Source organism: Caloenas nicobarica, chromosome 23 (assembly GCF_036013445.1).
Source record: "Caloenas nicobarica isolate bCalNic1 chromosome 23, bCalNic1.hap1, whole genome shotgun sequence".
Taxonomy (NCBI): Eukaryota; Metazoa; Chordata; class Aves; order Columbiformes; family Columbidae; genus Caloenas; species Caloenas nicobarica.
In genome coordinates this window covers 4,203,921-4,221,769 of record NC_088267.1, presented here as the reverse complement: position 1 = coordinate 4,221,769, position 17,849 = coordinate 4,203,921, and the positions used below count along the sequence as shown (strand labels likewise).

Here is a 17,849-nt window from a genome sequence, read left to right as displayed (position 1 = left end):
AAAAGCTTAAAATCCCTGTTTTGCCTGGGCCTTGGTCAGGTTGTGTTGAATGTTGGTGTAAAGCTGCAATCCTAATAATCTGAGTTGTCCCGGCAGGCACAGCCGCAGGAATGCTGCGCTTACCCACCCCCCCGAGCTGCGAGTCTCTCTTGTATATAAAAGTGTCAACTGACCCGATTCTGCCTCTGCTGAGCCTGGTTCTTTGCACGCTGAGAGCCCTTTGCATTCAGGCAAACACTGTTCTCGCCTGGCATTTGCGACATTTGCTACAAAGCAGATGGAGTTAGTCCCATTTGGACGAAAAGCTCCAAAATCCCCACACCTGAAGCAAACAACTGGCACCCGTGACGGTCATGTTTCACGCAATCTGTTCAAAGACAAGGGAAGTCGGTTGAGGTTTCACTGCAATATTTTATTTGGGAATTTACATATACACAGGATAAAGCAGACCGCAGAAGTCTGGCTTTTCGCTCAACGCTGATGAGTTTAAGCAGTTGTGTTCTACTGGAGATGAGAAAAAGAAATCTGACCCACCCACTTCTTATGCCTAGATTAAAATGTCAAAAGCTAGCTGGGAAGGGGTACCAGGATTACACAGGAACAAAAAAATCTGAAAAAAGTATAAATTAGGATGTCATAGTCATTTTAAAAGTGTAAGAAAACTTGCCGTGGGCTCTCAGCCCTTGATAAGTTAACTCTCAGTTAGCTTGTTAAAAGTTAAATACATCAATACCACATATTAGACAGAAAAAGCCACTCTGAAGTGCAAGTTTCACATTCTAACAGCTTGCCCCCACACTGTGCGAGAATCCTGCTTGCTCACGGGGGGAGGGAGAGGGGTCTTCAAAATGACTTTGGTTCCAATGAGGGTTGGCGAGCGAAGCGCAGCGAGGCCTCGGCTCCGAGAACTCCGCTCACGGGAAGAGGTAGCAAGGCTTGCTTGCCCCTGGGCTTGGGTTAAAATCCAGTTTCCTCAGCACCAAACAAGGTTTCCACCCCTCTGCTAACCAAAACCCCTCCTAATACTAGAGTTGAAGTGATTTTTCTTAAAAGGCCTGACATTACAGGCAGTATTAAGTACAGATTCCCCAAGTTCCTCAGTCACATCTCCGCTAAAATACCCAGCAGGACATTAAGTGCTACCCAGAAGCATTAGTGGAGGTTTGTGCAAGGAGGTTTGTCCACCCCAGAAGTGTGCATTGACTGTGCTAAATACAGGGGAGCTCATGTTCTGGTCACCGAGGTTTCACCGTGTCTGACAGTGAAAAGGCAGAGATGGGTCTCAGTTACGGAAAGAGGCTCAGGCTGGGCAAGCCAGCCAGAAAGAAAAAACCCTGAATGTCTCATGGAGCAGTTTTGAAGAACAGAAGAGAAGGCAAAAATGGTCACAACGCATGGGATCATTTCCACATCTGGGTGCTGAGGGACTGATTGCTGCCCTGGGCACCTCCTCCACCCATTGACTGTCCATAGCCCATCATGCCATTAGCTCCATAGAAGTTCATCCCAGCCATCTGCTGGGTCATCTGCAAAGGGGAGAGGACAAAAGTCAAGGCCACAGCAAGGAGGTCGCCAGCCCACAGCAGGCAAAGGTAAAGCTCTTGCTCTTCAACATACTACAGGCTTAAACAAATTCTTCTAAAGAATTACGGTGAACAGAAGTCACTGGCTTCTCAGGTGTGCGCCCATCTAGTTTTCACTTTAACTGACATCACACTGATTTTTGTTCTCCACTGAGCACCAAGACCTCTGAACAAGTTACTCCTCTGAGATCCCTCGGTTTGCTTGCAGGATCAGCAGACCTCACCTAACCCCGGCCTACAAAAGCACCAGCCTGGGTTTAACTGCATGGTCCTCCCCTGCCCTCCATCCACCTGGGGGGCAGCAGAAGATCACACCTCACCTGAGCGATGTTCCACTGAAGCTGCTGTGCGGGCTGCACACCGTAGACGGGCTGGGGAACCGCTGCCATGCCAGCGACATAGCCAGCCTGTTGCGCAGCCATCATCCCGTTGGGGACACCGATGACAGCTGCCTGCACGTTCCCCACGTACCCAGCTGGTATGGCCATGGGAGCCACCATCCCTGCAGCAGCGGGCTGGGCCATCATCCCCACCGACGGGGCCATCATGCCTCCCATCATGCTGCTGGAGGGGGCTACTCCTGGAAAACCAGTATATGCTGCTGCAGGATACGCCATCTGAGCTGGGGCCATGAACATTGTGCCTAGAAAAAGGCAGAGAAGCAATGAAGGGAGGAACATCGCTGAAACTTCATCAGGGGATGAAGTGCTGACCTTCAAATCAGAGACTATCACAACACTCACTTGGCCACGACATCCAGACTAAGCTGCTCATTATGTTACTCAACCAGTTCTCAAGAACGACCACCTACACTCCCACATCTTTGCTTGTCAGCCATCAGGACACAGCCCACCCACTCTGAATTAGCGTACTGCTGTTCAACAGCTTGATTCCGAGCTCCGTTACCTTGCGCAGGCAGCTGAGGTGTTTGAGAGCCGTACAACGAGAGGATCGAGTCTTTCGAGAGCTGCTTCTTCCCCACTTCTTCTCCTTTGCCTCCCGGCTCAGGGAAGAGATTCAGGTTTTCGGGAACAGAACCAGCACTTCCAGATGTTGGCATCGAGCCAGTGCCCTGAGACAGAGACAGCACAAGTGCAACAGCTGCATTCAGCACTAGGGAAGGACACAGATCATCACCTCATTCCAGCATCTAACCAGACTTTGTCAAGCTCTGATGTTCCCCGCTCACCTTCCTGGAGTCAGAGCTCGATCCCACCGATGCAAAAAGATCAAGATCCTTCTCTAAGCTGCTCGGCCGGCCGTTCGTCACAGCGGTTGTCACAGGAGCATCTGCGAGAGACAAAGCTGCTGTGGATGTTCCCACAGATGGCCTTGGGGCAGCCTCCTGCCCAGTTCAGCAGTTTGCACATGTGCCACTCAACCCAGTGATCTGACCCGGGAGCTGCTTCAGCCAACGCATATTGCCAAGCAATTTGCTCGACGTTCTGGTGCCGAGAAGGAACTGGCCCAAGACCAAGGAACTGCGCTGCACCATCTCCGTCCTACTGACCTCGGAGCAGCCAGGGCCCACAGGGTATCTGGAGACCAGTACAGCTGCTCCCGTAACACTATGGGCACAACCACCACACCAGTTGAAAGCAAAAACATAAGGAAAACTGTGTCTGCTGCAGTGCTGAGCACTGTGCTTGAGTTGCACTGGAGTAGTTTAAGCAAAACGCTACTATTCTGAACAGCTGCTGTCCACCTGACATGGAAAATACGTACTAAAAGCTCAAACTCACAGGATCAGAGATGGTGTCTGGGGTCATTGCAATGAGCGCAGTAAGGCTGGAAAGGCTCTTACCCAGTCCTAGCAAGTCCATTACTGGTTCGGTAGATTTAGGAGAACTTTTTCTAGACTGCTGCATTTCTTCTTTCTTTTGAGGCTAGGGAAAAAGAATAGCAGAAGCCTTGTTCAAATTTTGGTTTTACTCGGATACATTAGAGGCTTTAATGAGATATTAACCCTTAAAATCCCTTTTTTCCAGTGGACATAAATACTTCCAAAGCAAACCATTTCAGAGCAAGTTTTACATTGTTGTTTCATTGTTCCATCACATTGGAACCCATTGTCATGCTCTAAACTAGGAAAGAAGTAATTGCTCAAGCTGGAAAGCTAAGCAGGGAGTAACAGGATTCCAACCTGCTCTGCACTGCAAGGCAGAACACATCTGCTTAGTATCTGCTTGAGCAGAGGAAAACAAGCTACTACCACCGGTGTGACTCAATGCACCCACTGCCATGACTGAGGCCAGAAAAAATGCTTCCATATCAAGCTGCATTACCTCCATTCTGCTCAAGAGAAGTTTTTACAATTGGGCCATGACCATGCCTTTTGGCCTTACCATTTTCACCTTCTCAAAGATGATAGGTTCCAGTTTTCTTTCTGATACTGGCTCATTACTCCTTTTCCATTTGTCATCCTTTTCTTTCTGTAAGGAGAAAAAACCCACACACACAAAACACTGACATGAGGGTCAAAACTCATATCAAACCAAGAGAAAGTTCATGCAGAGCTTTACACGATGCTGTCACTAATCTAAAAAGCTTCAAAGATACAGCTAAGAACTGATATTGAAGCTAGTCCTGCTTTGAGCAAGGGGTTGGGCACGATGGCCTTCAAAGGCACCGTCCAATTTCAATTCTTTCTACAGAATGACCGAATGCAATCAGCCTTGGAGAAGAGACTAGTCACTAATACAGGAAACATTTACACTGTTTTCATAGAGTCATGCTTACTCACAAGACAAACATACACTTATATCTTAACATATGTTCCAGCTTCTGTAGAAGTGATTAGAAACTAACCCTAAATGCATTGATGTCGATACTTCGGTCCATGTATTTCTTCTTTTCATATTTCTCCCGAATGAAGCTCTCCACAGCTCTGCAAGCAGCTTGTTAAAGACAAATGATTCGAGAATAGAAGACTTACGTAGTATTATTTGACATGTGGATACAAGGTACAGGCTGTAACTAAAGTAATGACTGTCTAAAAAGCATTTCCAGCAGCAACTTTCTTAAAATAATTCGGTGTTGGATCCAACTACTTTAGCTACTCAGTTTTTGCCCTTGGATTACTCCAAGCGTGACAGTGCTATAAAAGGTACATTAAGTCAGGGCTTAAATTCCTAGTGTGTTTTGTTCACAATGTATATTCAGCTATCACTGAAGAGCGTACATGTTGTTGGCACAAATCACACAGCAGTCAGAGAAATGGATCCTGCGCATACAAAAGTATCTCAGCCACCAGCTTAAGAGAAAAACATGGTAGAGATGCTCCTGTGTTTATGGTTACATGAGTACACTCCTGCTGCACTGGGCGTGTAAAAACCTGCCTGTACAGTAAAAAAATAGCTTGGAAACAATCTTTTTAGTTCTCTGCTGCTTCGTTCTGTACGCAAGCAGCCTGCGGGCAAAGGGACTCATTCTCAGAGCTGACGCCCAGGCACGTGGAGCTAAACCTCCTGTGCAGGGAGTGCAGCTAAAAAGCAACGAGATGAGAAGACTCCACGTTTCCTTGGCAGCAAAGGAAGAAAGGATGCTGGTCTGTCTGAGGTCGCCTGAAGTTCTCTGGCAGGTAGGCTTCATAAAGGCGATTTGCTTTTCCATTTCCCATCTCTTGCATGCACTGCAATTCAAAAGAACTCTTGAATCGTTTGTTTCACAGATGGTTAAAGCTCTTACACATGCTGGCGTGCCATGCTACCAAGCAAGAGCCTACCCACATTCACTAGAAGGCACATGTAGACTTTTGAAGTCTGTTCTGTACCTGAAAGCTGCTCCTCGGGCTTTTGGTGCAAGCCTACTAGCTGGGAATCCCTGCCACAGTTGCTATGTTCCCCCAGTACAATTCAGCAATCCAAATAAGTATCATGCTGTGGTACTTAGAAGATAAATATCTTATTAGCAACCGAACGTCACTCTGGAAGTCCAGGATTTGTCTTGGGGACCCTCAAGGAACGCAGTTGGGCAGCAGCTCCAGACAGCAGCCTTTGACAGTTTTAAAGGAACTCGCTGAGTGTTTGTCTTTATCCTCTCAGATTTGCTAAGCCTGGAATCATGACCTTTTCCCTCCCAGTCTAACCCAGCTTGATATCTTCTTCCTGCTTCGCTTCCCACATCTCTGGCCTGTTCAGGCTTTATTTCCAAGCTTACCAAGCCCCACCAACAGAACACTGTGCACGTTTCACTCGCATTACCTGTATCTGTTCTTGTGTCCACTGGTCGAGGTTGACAGATTTTACCCTGGATATATGAACTCCTAGGTTCCTGTGGATCCCAGCACAACGAATACAGATGAATACACCGATATTCCAGGACGCCCATCGTGGCCCTGCAAAGAGACACACGTGTTTCACACCAGAGTCAACCTGTAGTTGCCTTGAGCAACTGAGAAACTGTACCAAGTGAACTGAGACTGAGGCGTTTGCATTTTCATCAGGTTAGAAATTGGAATTAGACATAAGCGGGATGTTTAAGGGTTGCCTCCTAATCATTATACTTACAGCTGGTACTTTATTGCCTCCCTCTTCCATTTTGAGAGCTCTAAGTAAGACAAAAAAATCTAAGAGGAGGAGGGAAGAAAATAGGCATCCAAACCACCCGAGACTCTACAAAGCCCTGATTTTATCTTGCTTCAACTGATGAAACAGTCATGTCAATATATGCACAGTTTGCATGCGGCTTTCGGACAGGCAGGAGAGCTCCAAGGTGTACAAGGGACATCATGCCAGGGGAAAAAAACAAAAGGGAAAGATTAACAAGCTTGCTGCAGGAAGACCACCTTCAGAAATCACCCTCCGCAGTGCGAGACAAGGTTTTAAAATGAAATATCTGGCTGGAGCTGCCAGCCAGCCCCACCATGGGCTGGCTATCACTGGTCACAGGTAACTGGCCAAACAGCCAAGCAAAACCACATATGAGGGACCCAAGAGCTTCCAATAAACTGTGCCAGCCCTTTTAATAGGCATTACAGGCATCATTGCAGCTGAGTTCTTCTCTCTTTTCTTGCCACAGTTAAAATAGCAAGCCTCAAAGCTAATGAGACTGAGGTGGGAGGGGGAAGAGGGGGAAAAGTGTCATTTCAAAGCCCTAAAAAAGCAGCACTGTATTTGAATCCCCTGGATATGCTGGATGGTTGTTAACAGTTTAACTCTGATTTCCTGGCAAAGTCTAGTGTATCCTGAGGGATTTGGTGCTGCCAAGGCACTCAGTGGCTCATCGTCCCTTCCAGGGCAAAGGCATCCAGCCTCTAATTTCTAACTTATGATTTTTAAAAAGCCTCCTGGCCTGTCCTGCCATTGCTTTCTGCTTCTTCACTAGAAGAGCAGCCCTTGAGAATGATACCAATTTAACAAAGCTGATTGAAATCACTTCCCAGCTTGGGAAGAGCTCTTGGTGAAGATCTCAAAAGCAGCATACTCTTGCCTATTCCTCAGCTCCTTCACAATACCTACCAAAACTTAGGACGGAATGCATCAGAGCAGGGGTCCATACTCTTAGCAACACCCAGGAATGCCAGCTACAGAGCAAAGCGTGGGAGTAAAAGCCTTGTTCAGTGTTACACCTGCAGTACACCAAGGTGAAGCCAGGAATTCTGGCCCTTTATTTGATTTGTGGAGTTCTCTCCCAGATACACCCTGAAGGCTATAATGTGTGATTGCCAGCAGGATTAAGCATGAGATCCAAGGTTAGATTTAAACTCTAGATATATTTAGCCTTTACAGGGCTAAAAGGATTAATAGTCAACTAGATAGCAGAGCAGGGCTGTAGTAATCAGCTCACTGGTTTGTCACATGTGCCAGCTCAAGCCACTGCAGCCTCCTCCCCTGCGATGCCACATCGGAGAATGACTCAGTGGCACAGTCTGTTGTACCCGTCCCACTTTAGCGTCACTTTATTTGCGATGCAGGACCCGAAACAGCCAGGGCTGAGCACAGGAATAACAGCTGCCCCTTGCCGCCGGTCCCAGAACCCAGCTCTGGAAGACCCCAGTACTGAAGCAGCTTCATTATGCCAGCAAATATTGAAAACCAAAAATACCTAGGCTTTCAAAAAAAATCCCCCAGCAGCCAGCATTTGGTTTGGTGACAAACATTATACAACTGAGGGTATTTCTCTTCGCTGATGCTTATTCCAGCCAGGGTTTGGGCAGACTTGCAGTGCCAATAAATGCCATCAGAAAGGCTTGAGATCTACAGACTAGAGGAAGTGCAACAAGTTTGGGGATGCGGTTGTTTCTTCCCGGAGCCAGAAGGACAATGATCCCAGCACTTCGGCAGTCTGCTCTCGGGCATGGTGGTGACTCCAGAGATACACACGTGAGATGCTCGGACGGTTCTGCAAAACACCACCTGAAGTCTGCAGGCACGAGAACCTGACCTCTAGATCACAGCACCTCATGCTTTTGGATACAACTAGTAATTTCTTTAGTTACACAGCCCTGTATTCTATAAACACCAGGATTAAAAAGAAAAAAAAAGGAGGAACAAGATATGGTTACACCCCTGGAGAGTGAAAAGCTGCTTTGAGACAAGCAGCTGCACAAGAGAACCACTCGCCTCGACAGCAGCGAAGGGTTGATGCAGCAAAGTGCAATACAACAGGGAAATGCCCCCAGCTATTAAGCCAAAAGCACATTTTTTTAATGATTTCATTCCTTAAAAAGCACTTAGTTTTGATGGGGTTTGCTGCAGATGTCAACAAACCTCCCACTTCCCTTTTATGAAAGGACCTCGCACCAGAAATCACATGAGGAAGCGCCCGAAGATCTGGCTGGGGAGAACTTTGTACCGTCATTTCCCCGCAGTTTCACATGCCATTTTCATGGTGACTGACTGGCAGAAAGCCCCAGGTGGTATTTACAGCTCTGAGTTCACTCACATGTTGCAGCATTTAACTTCCCAAAAACTAAACAGAGCTCGACGTGCAGAAGCTCCAGTGACTGAGCACTGACAGAAGGGGCAAAGCACCTTAGCAGAAGCATAAATTTTCAGAGAAAAATGTTTTTTATATTGGTAAGTCGCTTTAGAGAACACAGCAGCGTTTATCAGCACATCCCAAGCTAGGCACCGGGTTCAGAGAATCATGGAAACGTATATGCAAAAGGTTTTAGGACAAGGCTAACACACGTGTAGCTTGTTAAAACACTAGAAAGAAAGGTGAAAGAAATTGGTCCTTGCATGAATACTCTGGCTAATGTTATAAAAATAGTTGCCTTGAGGCTGGCAGCCCCACAGCTACCAGGTGGCTTTGGAGCTTGAAGTCCAAATAAAAACTCCCTTCCCATGTGCAAAACTGGGAGTTTGCTGCACTGAGAACCCGTACCAGCCATGGAAGCCTGATGCTGCAGTCACTTTTGTTTCAGTATTATGGCTAATTTTAACTTCCATGGTAAGCAAGTTACTTGGCACTAACCCGAGCTAGGCATAGCTTGTTCTGTTCTGATTAAACATCTCTTTTCCCTGTACATCACCTTGTCTGTGCACAAATCCTTCCTGGAGAATGCCAGCCTTTTGCAGGAGAACAAGAGAGTAAAGAAAATGGTGATTTTGAGTAAGAACAGGATACTAATCAAAACAGGTTTAAGAGCCCAGCTACACACTCAGTTCTGGCTCAATACTTAATCTTTCTCAGGCCACCTTGGGATATATTCCTAACCTGGCAACAATCACGAGCTTAAGAGCATCTATTGCTCAGTCGCTTTTCATTTTATAAAGCTGCTTTGAATACTTGAGCATGTCCCTAAGCAAGGATGCACCGCCATCCAGCAGAGACCAGAACACTATTTGTGAGGAACTCGGCTGCCCAGTCAGTGCTTCCATGAGACAGTTTCGCAGCCTGTTTTATATCCCAGCCTGTCAAAATAAGCACCACATACCAAGCTGGTCATACCAGCTTAAGTTAGCATCTCAGCCGGAATCACTAATGCTCACAAGGACTGCCTGAATGATCTGTCCACACCAAAAAGGCTCCTAATTCCCTTTAAAACCCCAGCACAGCCTGGCTGCTCCACTTCACACCCTGTCTTAATGACCTGCCGAAAGTTCACACTCTCGAGTGTTTTTAATCAAGGAATCCCAAGCGGATTCACTCTTTGCCCTTTATTCAGGCACTACATTTTGGCTCAAGCTACTCATGCAAGTTTCTTCAGTAATAACCCTCCAGAAGGCATTTAAAAATAAAACACAAGTTGGCTGCAATGCCACCGCTCTTTTGAGAGGGGGGGGGGGGGTCAGGAAAAAAAAAATAGATGCTTTCACAGGCAGGAAGGAGAGAGCATCGCTATTCAAAGCCTGATGAAATATTCTTAGTGCAAACAACCTCCAGCAAAAGCCCAGCTGTAAGAGGGAAACGTGCCCACTCAGCCCATTGATCCCAGTTAACACTGCTGCGTGTGTCGGGCTGCGGCATCGCACAACCAGCCCCTCTCACGGTGATGTGGGAAATCCTCCTCGGGCGGGACGGTCCCTGCAGGTGACATTCGCATCCTCTCCTTCAAGCCTTCACCAGCGCCTGGAAATGTCTCATCGAGTCAGAAGTTGAAAAGCGCTGCTTTTTGCAGAGCCAAATGAGGAAACGGCCCAGTATCCAAGAGCTTCCTTTGACCTGGGGTTCCCTTGTTCTGGAAAGAGATTGCTTAATGACTTACTGAAATTCATTCCGCTCGTAGAACGGCCGTGACAAAGGCTGTCTTACAAAACAGCTTCCTCTGCTCTTCACTGGAGACATCTGTTCCACAGTCAGGGGTTCAGATTAGTTTGGGGCAACAAGGTAAACTCTGCCAGTGAAAAGCAGCTAAACTCAACTTGAAGATCTCTAAATTATGCTATTTAGTTATTAACACAGGCTAGTTAGTCACTGGCCTAAGCATGCATCCTGATGCAGGGTTCATAGACCTCTCAGATCTGTGAAGCACTAATACCCACTGTACTCCAGGTTTAGCACCACACTCAGCTATTTGTGCAGTTTTTAGGAAGCCATCGGAACCCAGTGAAACAGCGATGCTAAAGCCAAAAAGCTCCATAGCAAGGGAGCTTGATAAGGAGATGTACCTAGTTCAGTTCAATCAAAAATCTAACTTTACGCCATCCTTTGAAAGATGAAAGGGCTGTTTTCAGGGGGTTTCTTTGTCCTTTTTTTCCTCCCTCAGTAGAAGATTGCTGCAGTAATTACCAGCTTTAACCACTCCTTGCAGGAAAAAGGAAGAGCCAGAGGCATCTACAGGGGTTGAGAATATTGCTTCCAAAAACAGCTTGGAGCTTTGTCTTCCAAATCTTCTTGGCTCCATTAGCAGCCACAAGCACACTCTCTCCTTCCCCAAACCGTCGTGTTTGCTGCAGGTACCTCACTGGCCAAGTCAGCCCGGGCTGACCAGTGCCGGCTCCGTTTCCACAGGAACAGGCTTTGCATTTTCTGCAGTTTACCAGAAATGCATAAAACTTGAGGGCTCAGTGGCCTTGAAGGCAGCAACGCAGCAGCATCTGCTCTAAGCTGGCAGAAGCATCCTTCGACATAGATCTTATCACTGTTACCATCATGTTCTTTGAAGAAGTGCTGTGATGATGCAGGGGCAGATGGAGCAAGGTGGAGGAAATTAAAACAGAGGCTGCGAACAGCAGGGTGGGTCCTTCCTGCTGTTTAAGCGAGTGATGTTTATTACTTCAGTAAAGAAACTGTGAAAGGGACAATTCGGAGCAGATGCTCTAACAAGGGCCCATGCAAGAGCCACGGTTAACATCACCAGTACTGATGGCAACGCAGCCTAGAGATACAAAAAATCAGGCAAGTTCCATAAGCCACGTATTTCCTGTGATCATGAGGTTGTGACCAAAACTACACACTGGTCAGGCCTCAAAGTTGCTGGGGCAAAGGCAGCAGATTTCAAGGAGGCCTGAATTTCCATGAAATGCAAAAGAAAAAAAAATTAGGTAGTAGGTTAACACCATCCTTGCACCAAAATGCACAAGAGCAGCGGGATGGAAGCTCACTCTATCACTACTATTTTACACCATCAGAATTCAACTTCTCCACCACCAAATCCCTTACAAAATGTCTTTAATTCTTCACCGCACGTTAAAAATATTGAGACCCTAGCTTCCAATCTCATTGGAGTTGCAGAGGTACGTAGAAGTCACCAAGTCCTTAAAACAACTCCCAACAGAGGAAGAAGCCTCAGCTCCTGGGCCACTTTTGCTTGATTGAGAATCTCTTCAATATCCAGAGATAGACATTGACTGTTTGTCACTATCACAGTTACCAAAAAGGACCTGACATTGATAAGGAAAGGGCATAACCTGGCCAGTAAAGAATGGCATGTTTTGCCAAAAATAGAGGTAAGCAGTTTAACAAGGCACCGAAGGTCTGATGGCAGCACAGGTAAATCCAGCTTCACACTTAGAAGCAGCTTTGCTCTAAGACAGTTTCTCTTAAAAGCTCAAACTTTTCTTGTCCTAGATTTCCTGGGACACACAAATCACTATTCTGGATCGACCTGAAGGAGACCGAAGCTATTCTTGATTCTCTAGCTGGTTTTGATAACCTACTTGCATTTTAAAAGATGAATTACCTCTAAATTGCAGAGGCATTTTCTGAAGAGGCTGACACACAAGTTCCTGAGTGTGTTTGATCCCTTATGTAATTCCTCCAGCAGTTACTATAGGAACTAACTTTTAGTGAAGTTGCAGCTATGCTCTGAGAATCACATGCCATTTCTGGCCCGTTAATTTACACCCTCTGCTATCCAGTCGCTCACCACACAGCCTCTCTGTTCCACGGGTGGGTTGATACAGCCGGCACAGAACAGCAGCATTAAAGCTGACATGGTTTGCCGAGATGCCCTCTGCTTGGAGGATTATCTCTGTTATCTGTCTCGGGCAGACGCAGACACATCTGTGTACATGACTCAGAGCTCTGCGTATCTTTTCTTAAAGGGTATCTTCCTACAACTCTCCTATGCACACACAAATTCCAGAATAAGTCTCTGCTGGAAAGGCTGATGCTTTTTTATTTTCCTCGCTTTGTGGCTGGAATGGGAAGTTATCACTTACTTCAGGCAGGTGGATGCAGGGTCAGAGCTGTGCTCCCTCCCAAAGTCCTACCCCAGGCTTCTCAGGTGAAGACCACTGAGGGATAAAGCCAGTCTCACAGACAAGGTTAATTTCTGAACATTTACACTCACTTGAAATGAATGGTGCTTCATGCACAAGACTTTCTTTCAGATCTGACTTTAGACGAGCAGAACAGTTCAAAAGCAGAAGAGAAAATGCAGCGCTCATTAAGATAACTGCAGAATATCATGAGTGCAGCTAAGAATTGAAATGAGTATACAAGCAAAGACGCATCCCCTCTGGAAAGCTTCTATTACATAAGACTGAGCTTCCTCCTAATACAAGATTTTCTAAGGCAAACTGAGAAGCTTCAGTCCTACGGCTTTGGTTTTTAAAGCCCACTGCAGGCAATCATCACTACCCACTGCTCAGTTTTCCCATAACGATCATTTCTTCATCACATGCAGTTGTTCTAAGCAGCTATTTAAAAGCTACTCTCCATATTGCTTTTACTGAAAAGGAAATTCAGCTGCAGTACCGTAGTCTGCTGATGGAGGAGTTGAGTCACAACAGATTTCTGTTGAATATTAGAAACATGTTTTATATTAATACCAGTTTGGCTTGACTAAACCATCTGTAATAAGTTAACTCCCCCATTTCACTGGAAATCATCCTTCCTCAACTGCACCCAAGCTTTTTATCCTGCTCTTCCTGCCTCCCATCCAATATTTAACCACCTCTCCACAGGTATTTTCAAAGTTCTACCCTCTCTCAGAAAAGACTGCTCGAAAAATTAGATCTAGGTTTGTGTTTGGCAGCAAGTTGTCTCCCATCTAACCACTGAAGTTAGAAGAAGGGGCTGATTTCGGCATGGAACCCACAGCTCTCACAAGACACAAGGGAGGAAGGTAGGAGTCAGACAAACCAGGAGGAGCACAGGGCAACCTGCACCGATGGACAGACAGCGGCTCTCGCTGGTGCTCCCTGCGGAGGAACCTGCCGTTCCGACATCAGACTGGGTCCAAGGAGCCTGCTGGATACACAAGATTGGAAAACTGGAGGGGAAGAGTTTGAGAGGAGGAGAGAATCAAATAGAATTAGCTGCATGTTACACAAGTTCAGCACAGAGCTTTAGAGTCAGAAACACAGAGGAGGATTCGATTCATGTAAGCATTACTCAACATTTCCCATTTACTGGAAGACATCTGGACACTTAGGTCAAGTCCAGCTCGCACGGGTTACACCACAGCCCTCCAGCTACATCGCAATTTCAGCCTCCAGACTCATTCTGATGTTGAGCAGCGGATCTTGTGATGGATACTCAATACAGTCAAACTGCTCGACAGCCACGCTGCCTTACACACACACACCAGCAACACAACAGCCCTTCGCCACCAAAAAACCAGGCTGCTGGAAGAGATCCCACCCTCCCTCATCAACAGCTTCTCTTCTACAGCGTTTTGTACAAGCAATTCGTAAAACAAAGGCCTTCAAAAAGAGGATTATGATAATTCATCATTCCACCTGGTTCTGATCAGATTGCCCAGATTACCCTCAGCTGCTTTGGCGCAGAGGTTTGCAACGCAAAGAGGAAGCGGCGGGTGAGAGATCTCGCCCAACTTCCTCCAAAACAAGAGCTCTAACCACTGCAGCGGATGGTGCTGCAGAAACAAAGCCACCCCCAGCTTGCTTTCCCAGCTCCTTCGTCCTTTTTTCTGTCCAGCAACTCCAACCCAGGACATTAATAGCTATCTAGGAAGCCATCGGGCTCACACTTCTGCAGTTTCAGGCTCATCTGTGCAGCTCTTACAGAAAAGTTGTGCACAGAAAGCACCTGAAGCCACCACTGTCTCCAACAGCTCATTCGAAGAAACACCTTGGGAAGAAGTTACTTGAATTCCAAACATACGAGGGAAGGAGAAGATGCAAACTGGACTAGGATTCACTTGTATGAACTGCCTGATGGAAAGCAAGGAATAACGAGAACACAGAAAATGACCTTTTCTCCAAGCAATCGCTTTGCTGATGGCAGAAGAGATGGAAGATACTCAACTGGTTACCAACACAGCAAACAAAAGCGTTTGCTATAGTGGTTCCAGAGCGTGGGCCCAACCAGTAGCCAACAGAGAGCTGATGTTCCTGTAAACCAGACTTAACGCTGAGAATTTCTGTAGAGCATGAAATCACGTGGGTACATACGAGCACTGCAGCTCACACAAACAGGTACTGTAATCTCGTTTAGTTCTGTATATAGCAGGGGAAAAAATACAGTAATGAAACCCAGCAAGTAGTTAGGTCATTGGGAATAGGCATAATGGAAGTGTGGGTGGCATCTGAACAGTCTCTGCCTGTGTGTCATGCGAGCTTTGAAACGCTCAGATCGGGCAGCAAACCACTACAAAATTCAGTAACTCCACCATAAAAACGGATGGTCAGAAGCCAGTGTTTTATTGTAAAAGTGTCTTGATAGGTGCTGTATGAGCTGCCAGGTTCTTACTGCCTTCAACTTTGTTGAAATTCATGCAAAAATCCTTCTGATGTTGAACAGGAGCTGACAAAGGAGGGAGCTTGTATAAGAAACATTATCTGCCACCAACCAACCCCCCAGCACCATTTACCAAGTGACCAGATTTCAGCCCTGACCTTGGCAACCTCCCATTCACAAAACTGTACGCAAATACATTTTATTGTGTGCCTCAACTAGAGCAGCTAGACTGGGAATCAGCTAAAAGCAGAGCAACAATCAGCTGCACAGAAAAGCTGCTACTCTTCCAGGTGGCACTGGAAACATGGAGAGAAGGGATCTGGAGGCAGCAAATACCATGTGGCCTCTCGTTAGTGCTGACTTGCAGAGAGTTTGAGTTATTAAGCAGCCATATATTAAATAAAATGCGCTCTTTAGTCTGCACAAGTACACCTGGGGCTCATTTCCATATGTAAAGCAGAATTTTGCTGTTACTTTCAGCAGCAGTAAGAACACTGGACCTGAAAACCAACCCCAGTGCCTTGCTGGGAGACACCACAGCAACCCACAGGAACCAAAACACAGCCCAGTACGATGCTTTGACTGGCACCAGCTACCAGTCAGATCCCTGGCTGGTTACCTCGCTGAACAGACACCTCCTGGGGCTGTGAACTCCACATGCTGCCCCCAATAATGAGATTTCACATCTCCATGAATCTTATTAGCATACTGGATAATAATTTGCCGGATCCCTCAGCACAACAGGAGCCTGCTCTTCAGGACTGATGCCACCGATCTTCCCAGACAAGCAGCTCCCAGCTTTAGTGGCAACGCTGAACTGTACACTTGGATTTTTAAACATAATTAACTGGAATACTGCACTGCCAGGATGGACTATGGACAGGAGAAGCTACATAATCACATCAAAACAAGTAACCTGGTACTGTGATGAGGACTGGTTCCCATATTGTGTACGTTACTGTCTCATGCCTCAAAAGACAAGATAAAACAGCTATTTTTGCCCTTGGCACCAGCATTAGGAACCAAGAGATAAGGGATTTCCAAGCAAGAGGAACATTCTGCTCTCCACCAACACTACCATGCTCAGCCTACATGGTCAACCAAAGCCAGCTGTGAACCACATCACAAAATTTGCCATCTCCAATATAAGACAGGTTCTTATGATGAGATCACTATGTTTTGGGTTTGGTTGTTGGTTTTTTTTTTTTTTTTAGAGCAGGGCCGAAAGAAAACCTTAGTAACATCATTTTTTTAATGTTGTTCAGCATTGCTCTCTGCAGCTTTTAGAGGTCAGACCGAGGTGACAAAGTCTCCCACTTACAGATGGACATGGAAAAGCAGCCCCTGCTCCAGGTTCACTTATTGCAGCTATCCGGAAACAAGCCTCAAGTCCAAATCTCCAAATCATGAGAATGTTCATTAAAATAGGATTTTAGGGAGGCATGGGCACAACCCTTAACACTTTTGCTACAGGAAAGCAAAACATTTCACAGTAGCAAGCTACAGAAAGGTATCTGTATCACCATGTAACAGGTAACACTTGTTTTATCCATTTGGTTTGTCTTCTGGAATTCAAACATTTACATCTGACTTCCTCTCTACCCAACTCCTTCCTAAGGGTAAGGACCACAACACACGTGGACATCAGCACTAATTGGAAAAGGAAGCACAGGACCAAAATCTGAAATTCCTTCAGCGGTACGTGGCTCCAGGGCCAGGTTACAATTATCTGATCCTCTGATCTGTTGCTCACAGCTATGAGTTACAGGATGTTACTCCTCAGCTGGAATGCCCTCCAAAATCACACAACACCAGCTTTCCAGGTTTCTCTTTAACACGAGACTTCTCCAGAAGAGCAGTCCCCGTGTGTCAAGTGTTTTCATGCTTACATTTGAGGCTAAACCCCAGCACAGACAGGGAACCGACGAGTTTCCATCAGCGGATCTGGGGCAGTTTTCTGCTCAACTCACTCACCGAATGAGCAGGAGCTGCAGGAACCGGGTTAGAGGCACCGGCAGCGGCTCCTCTGCAAGCGGCTCACAGTGAACGAGACCCCGCCGAAGCCAAACCTGGCCCGGTTTGGCATTTTTTTTTGCCAACACCAAGCACTTGCTCAACCAAAGGGGAAACCACCCGCCGTGCTATGAACCCCCAAACCGCCCGGACCCCGCTGCAACAGCCCGGGCAGCACCGCGTCCTGCCCACCTCCGGGGAGCCCGGAGCCGTCACCCCCAAGGCCCAGCCGGGCCTGTCCCCCCCCGGGGAGAGGGGACACCAGACGGCCCCGGGAACCCACAGCCAAGCGGCGGGGAGGCAGCGCCCGCCACACGCCGGCTCCGAGGGGGTGACAACCGCCCCGGGCCGGGCCCACCGGGCCCCGCCGCCCCCTCAGCCGCCGCGGCCCGCGGGGAGGACCCGCCGGTACCTTTGGCCTGGCAGTCGGCGCAGAACTTGTTCTCCTCCTCCGCCAGCAGGCTGGCCAGCACCGCCTGGTACCGGTCCACGTCGCGGACCGACTTGCCCGTCATGGCGCGGCCGGCGCTGCCCGCCCGCGGGTCACGGCGCCGCCGTCCCGGGCACCAGCCGCTTCCTGCTTCCGGCCCGCGGCGTGGGCGGGGCGACGAGGGGGAGGAGCCAATGGGTGGCAGCGCGAGCGTTTTAACGCCTTTCCCAAGCCCCTCCCCTTCGCCGTTGATTGGCTGCGGCGCGGCAGCCCCTGCGGGAGCCAAT

General features: G+C 47.4%; 1 protein-coding gene across 1 annotated transcript; it reads right to left on the bottom strand.

The window, feature by feature from the left end:
* Positions 1-391: 391 nt before the first annotated feature.
* SMAP2 (small ArfGAP2) lies at positions 392-17,713 on the bottom strand. Its single transcript, XM_065650398.1, has 10 exons — positions 17,545-17,713; positions 5,786-5,919; positions 5,129-5,214; positions 4,392-4,470; positions 3,929-4,015; positions 3,388-3,469; positions 2,773-2,873; positions 2,490-2,655; positions 1,904-2,226; positions 392-1,526 (listed from the first exon to the last, which is right to left on the bottom strand). The coding sequence occupies exons 1-10, from the start codon at positions 17,645-17,647 to the stop codon at positions 1,401-1,403; spliced, it is 1,287 nt and encodes a 428-aa protein (XP_065506470.1). The 5' UTR covers positions 17,648-17,713; the 3' UTR covers positions 392-1,400.
* Positions 17,714-17,849: the final 136 nt, after the last annotated feature.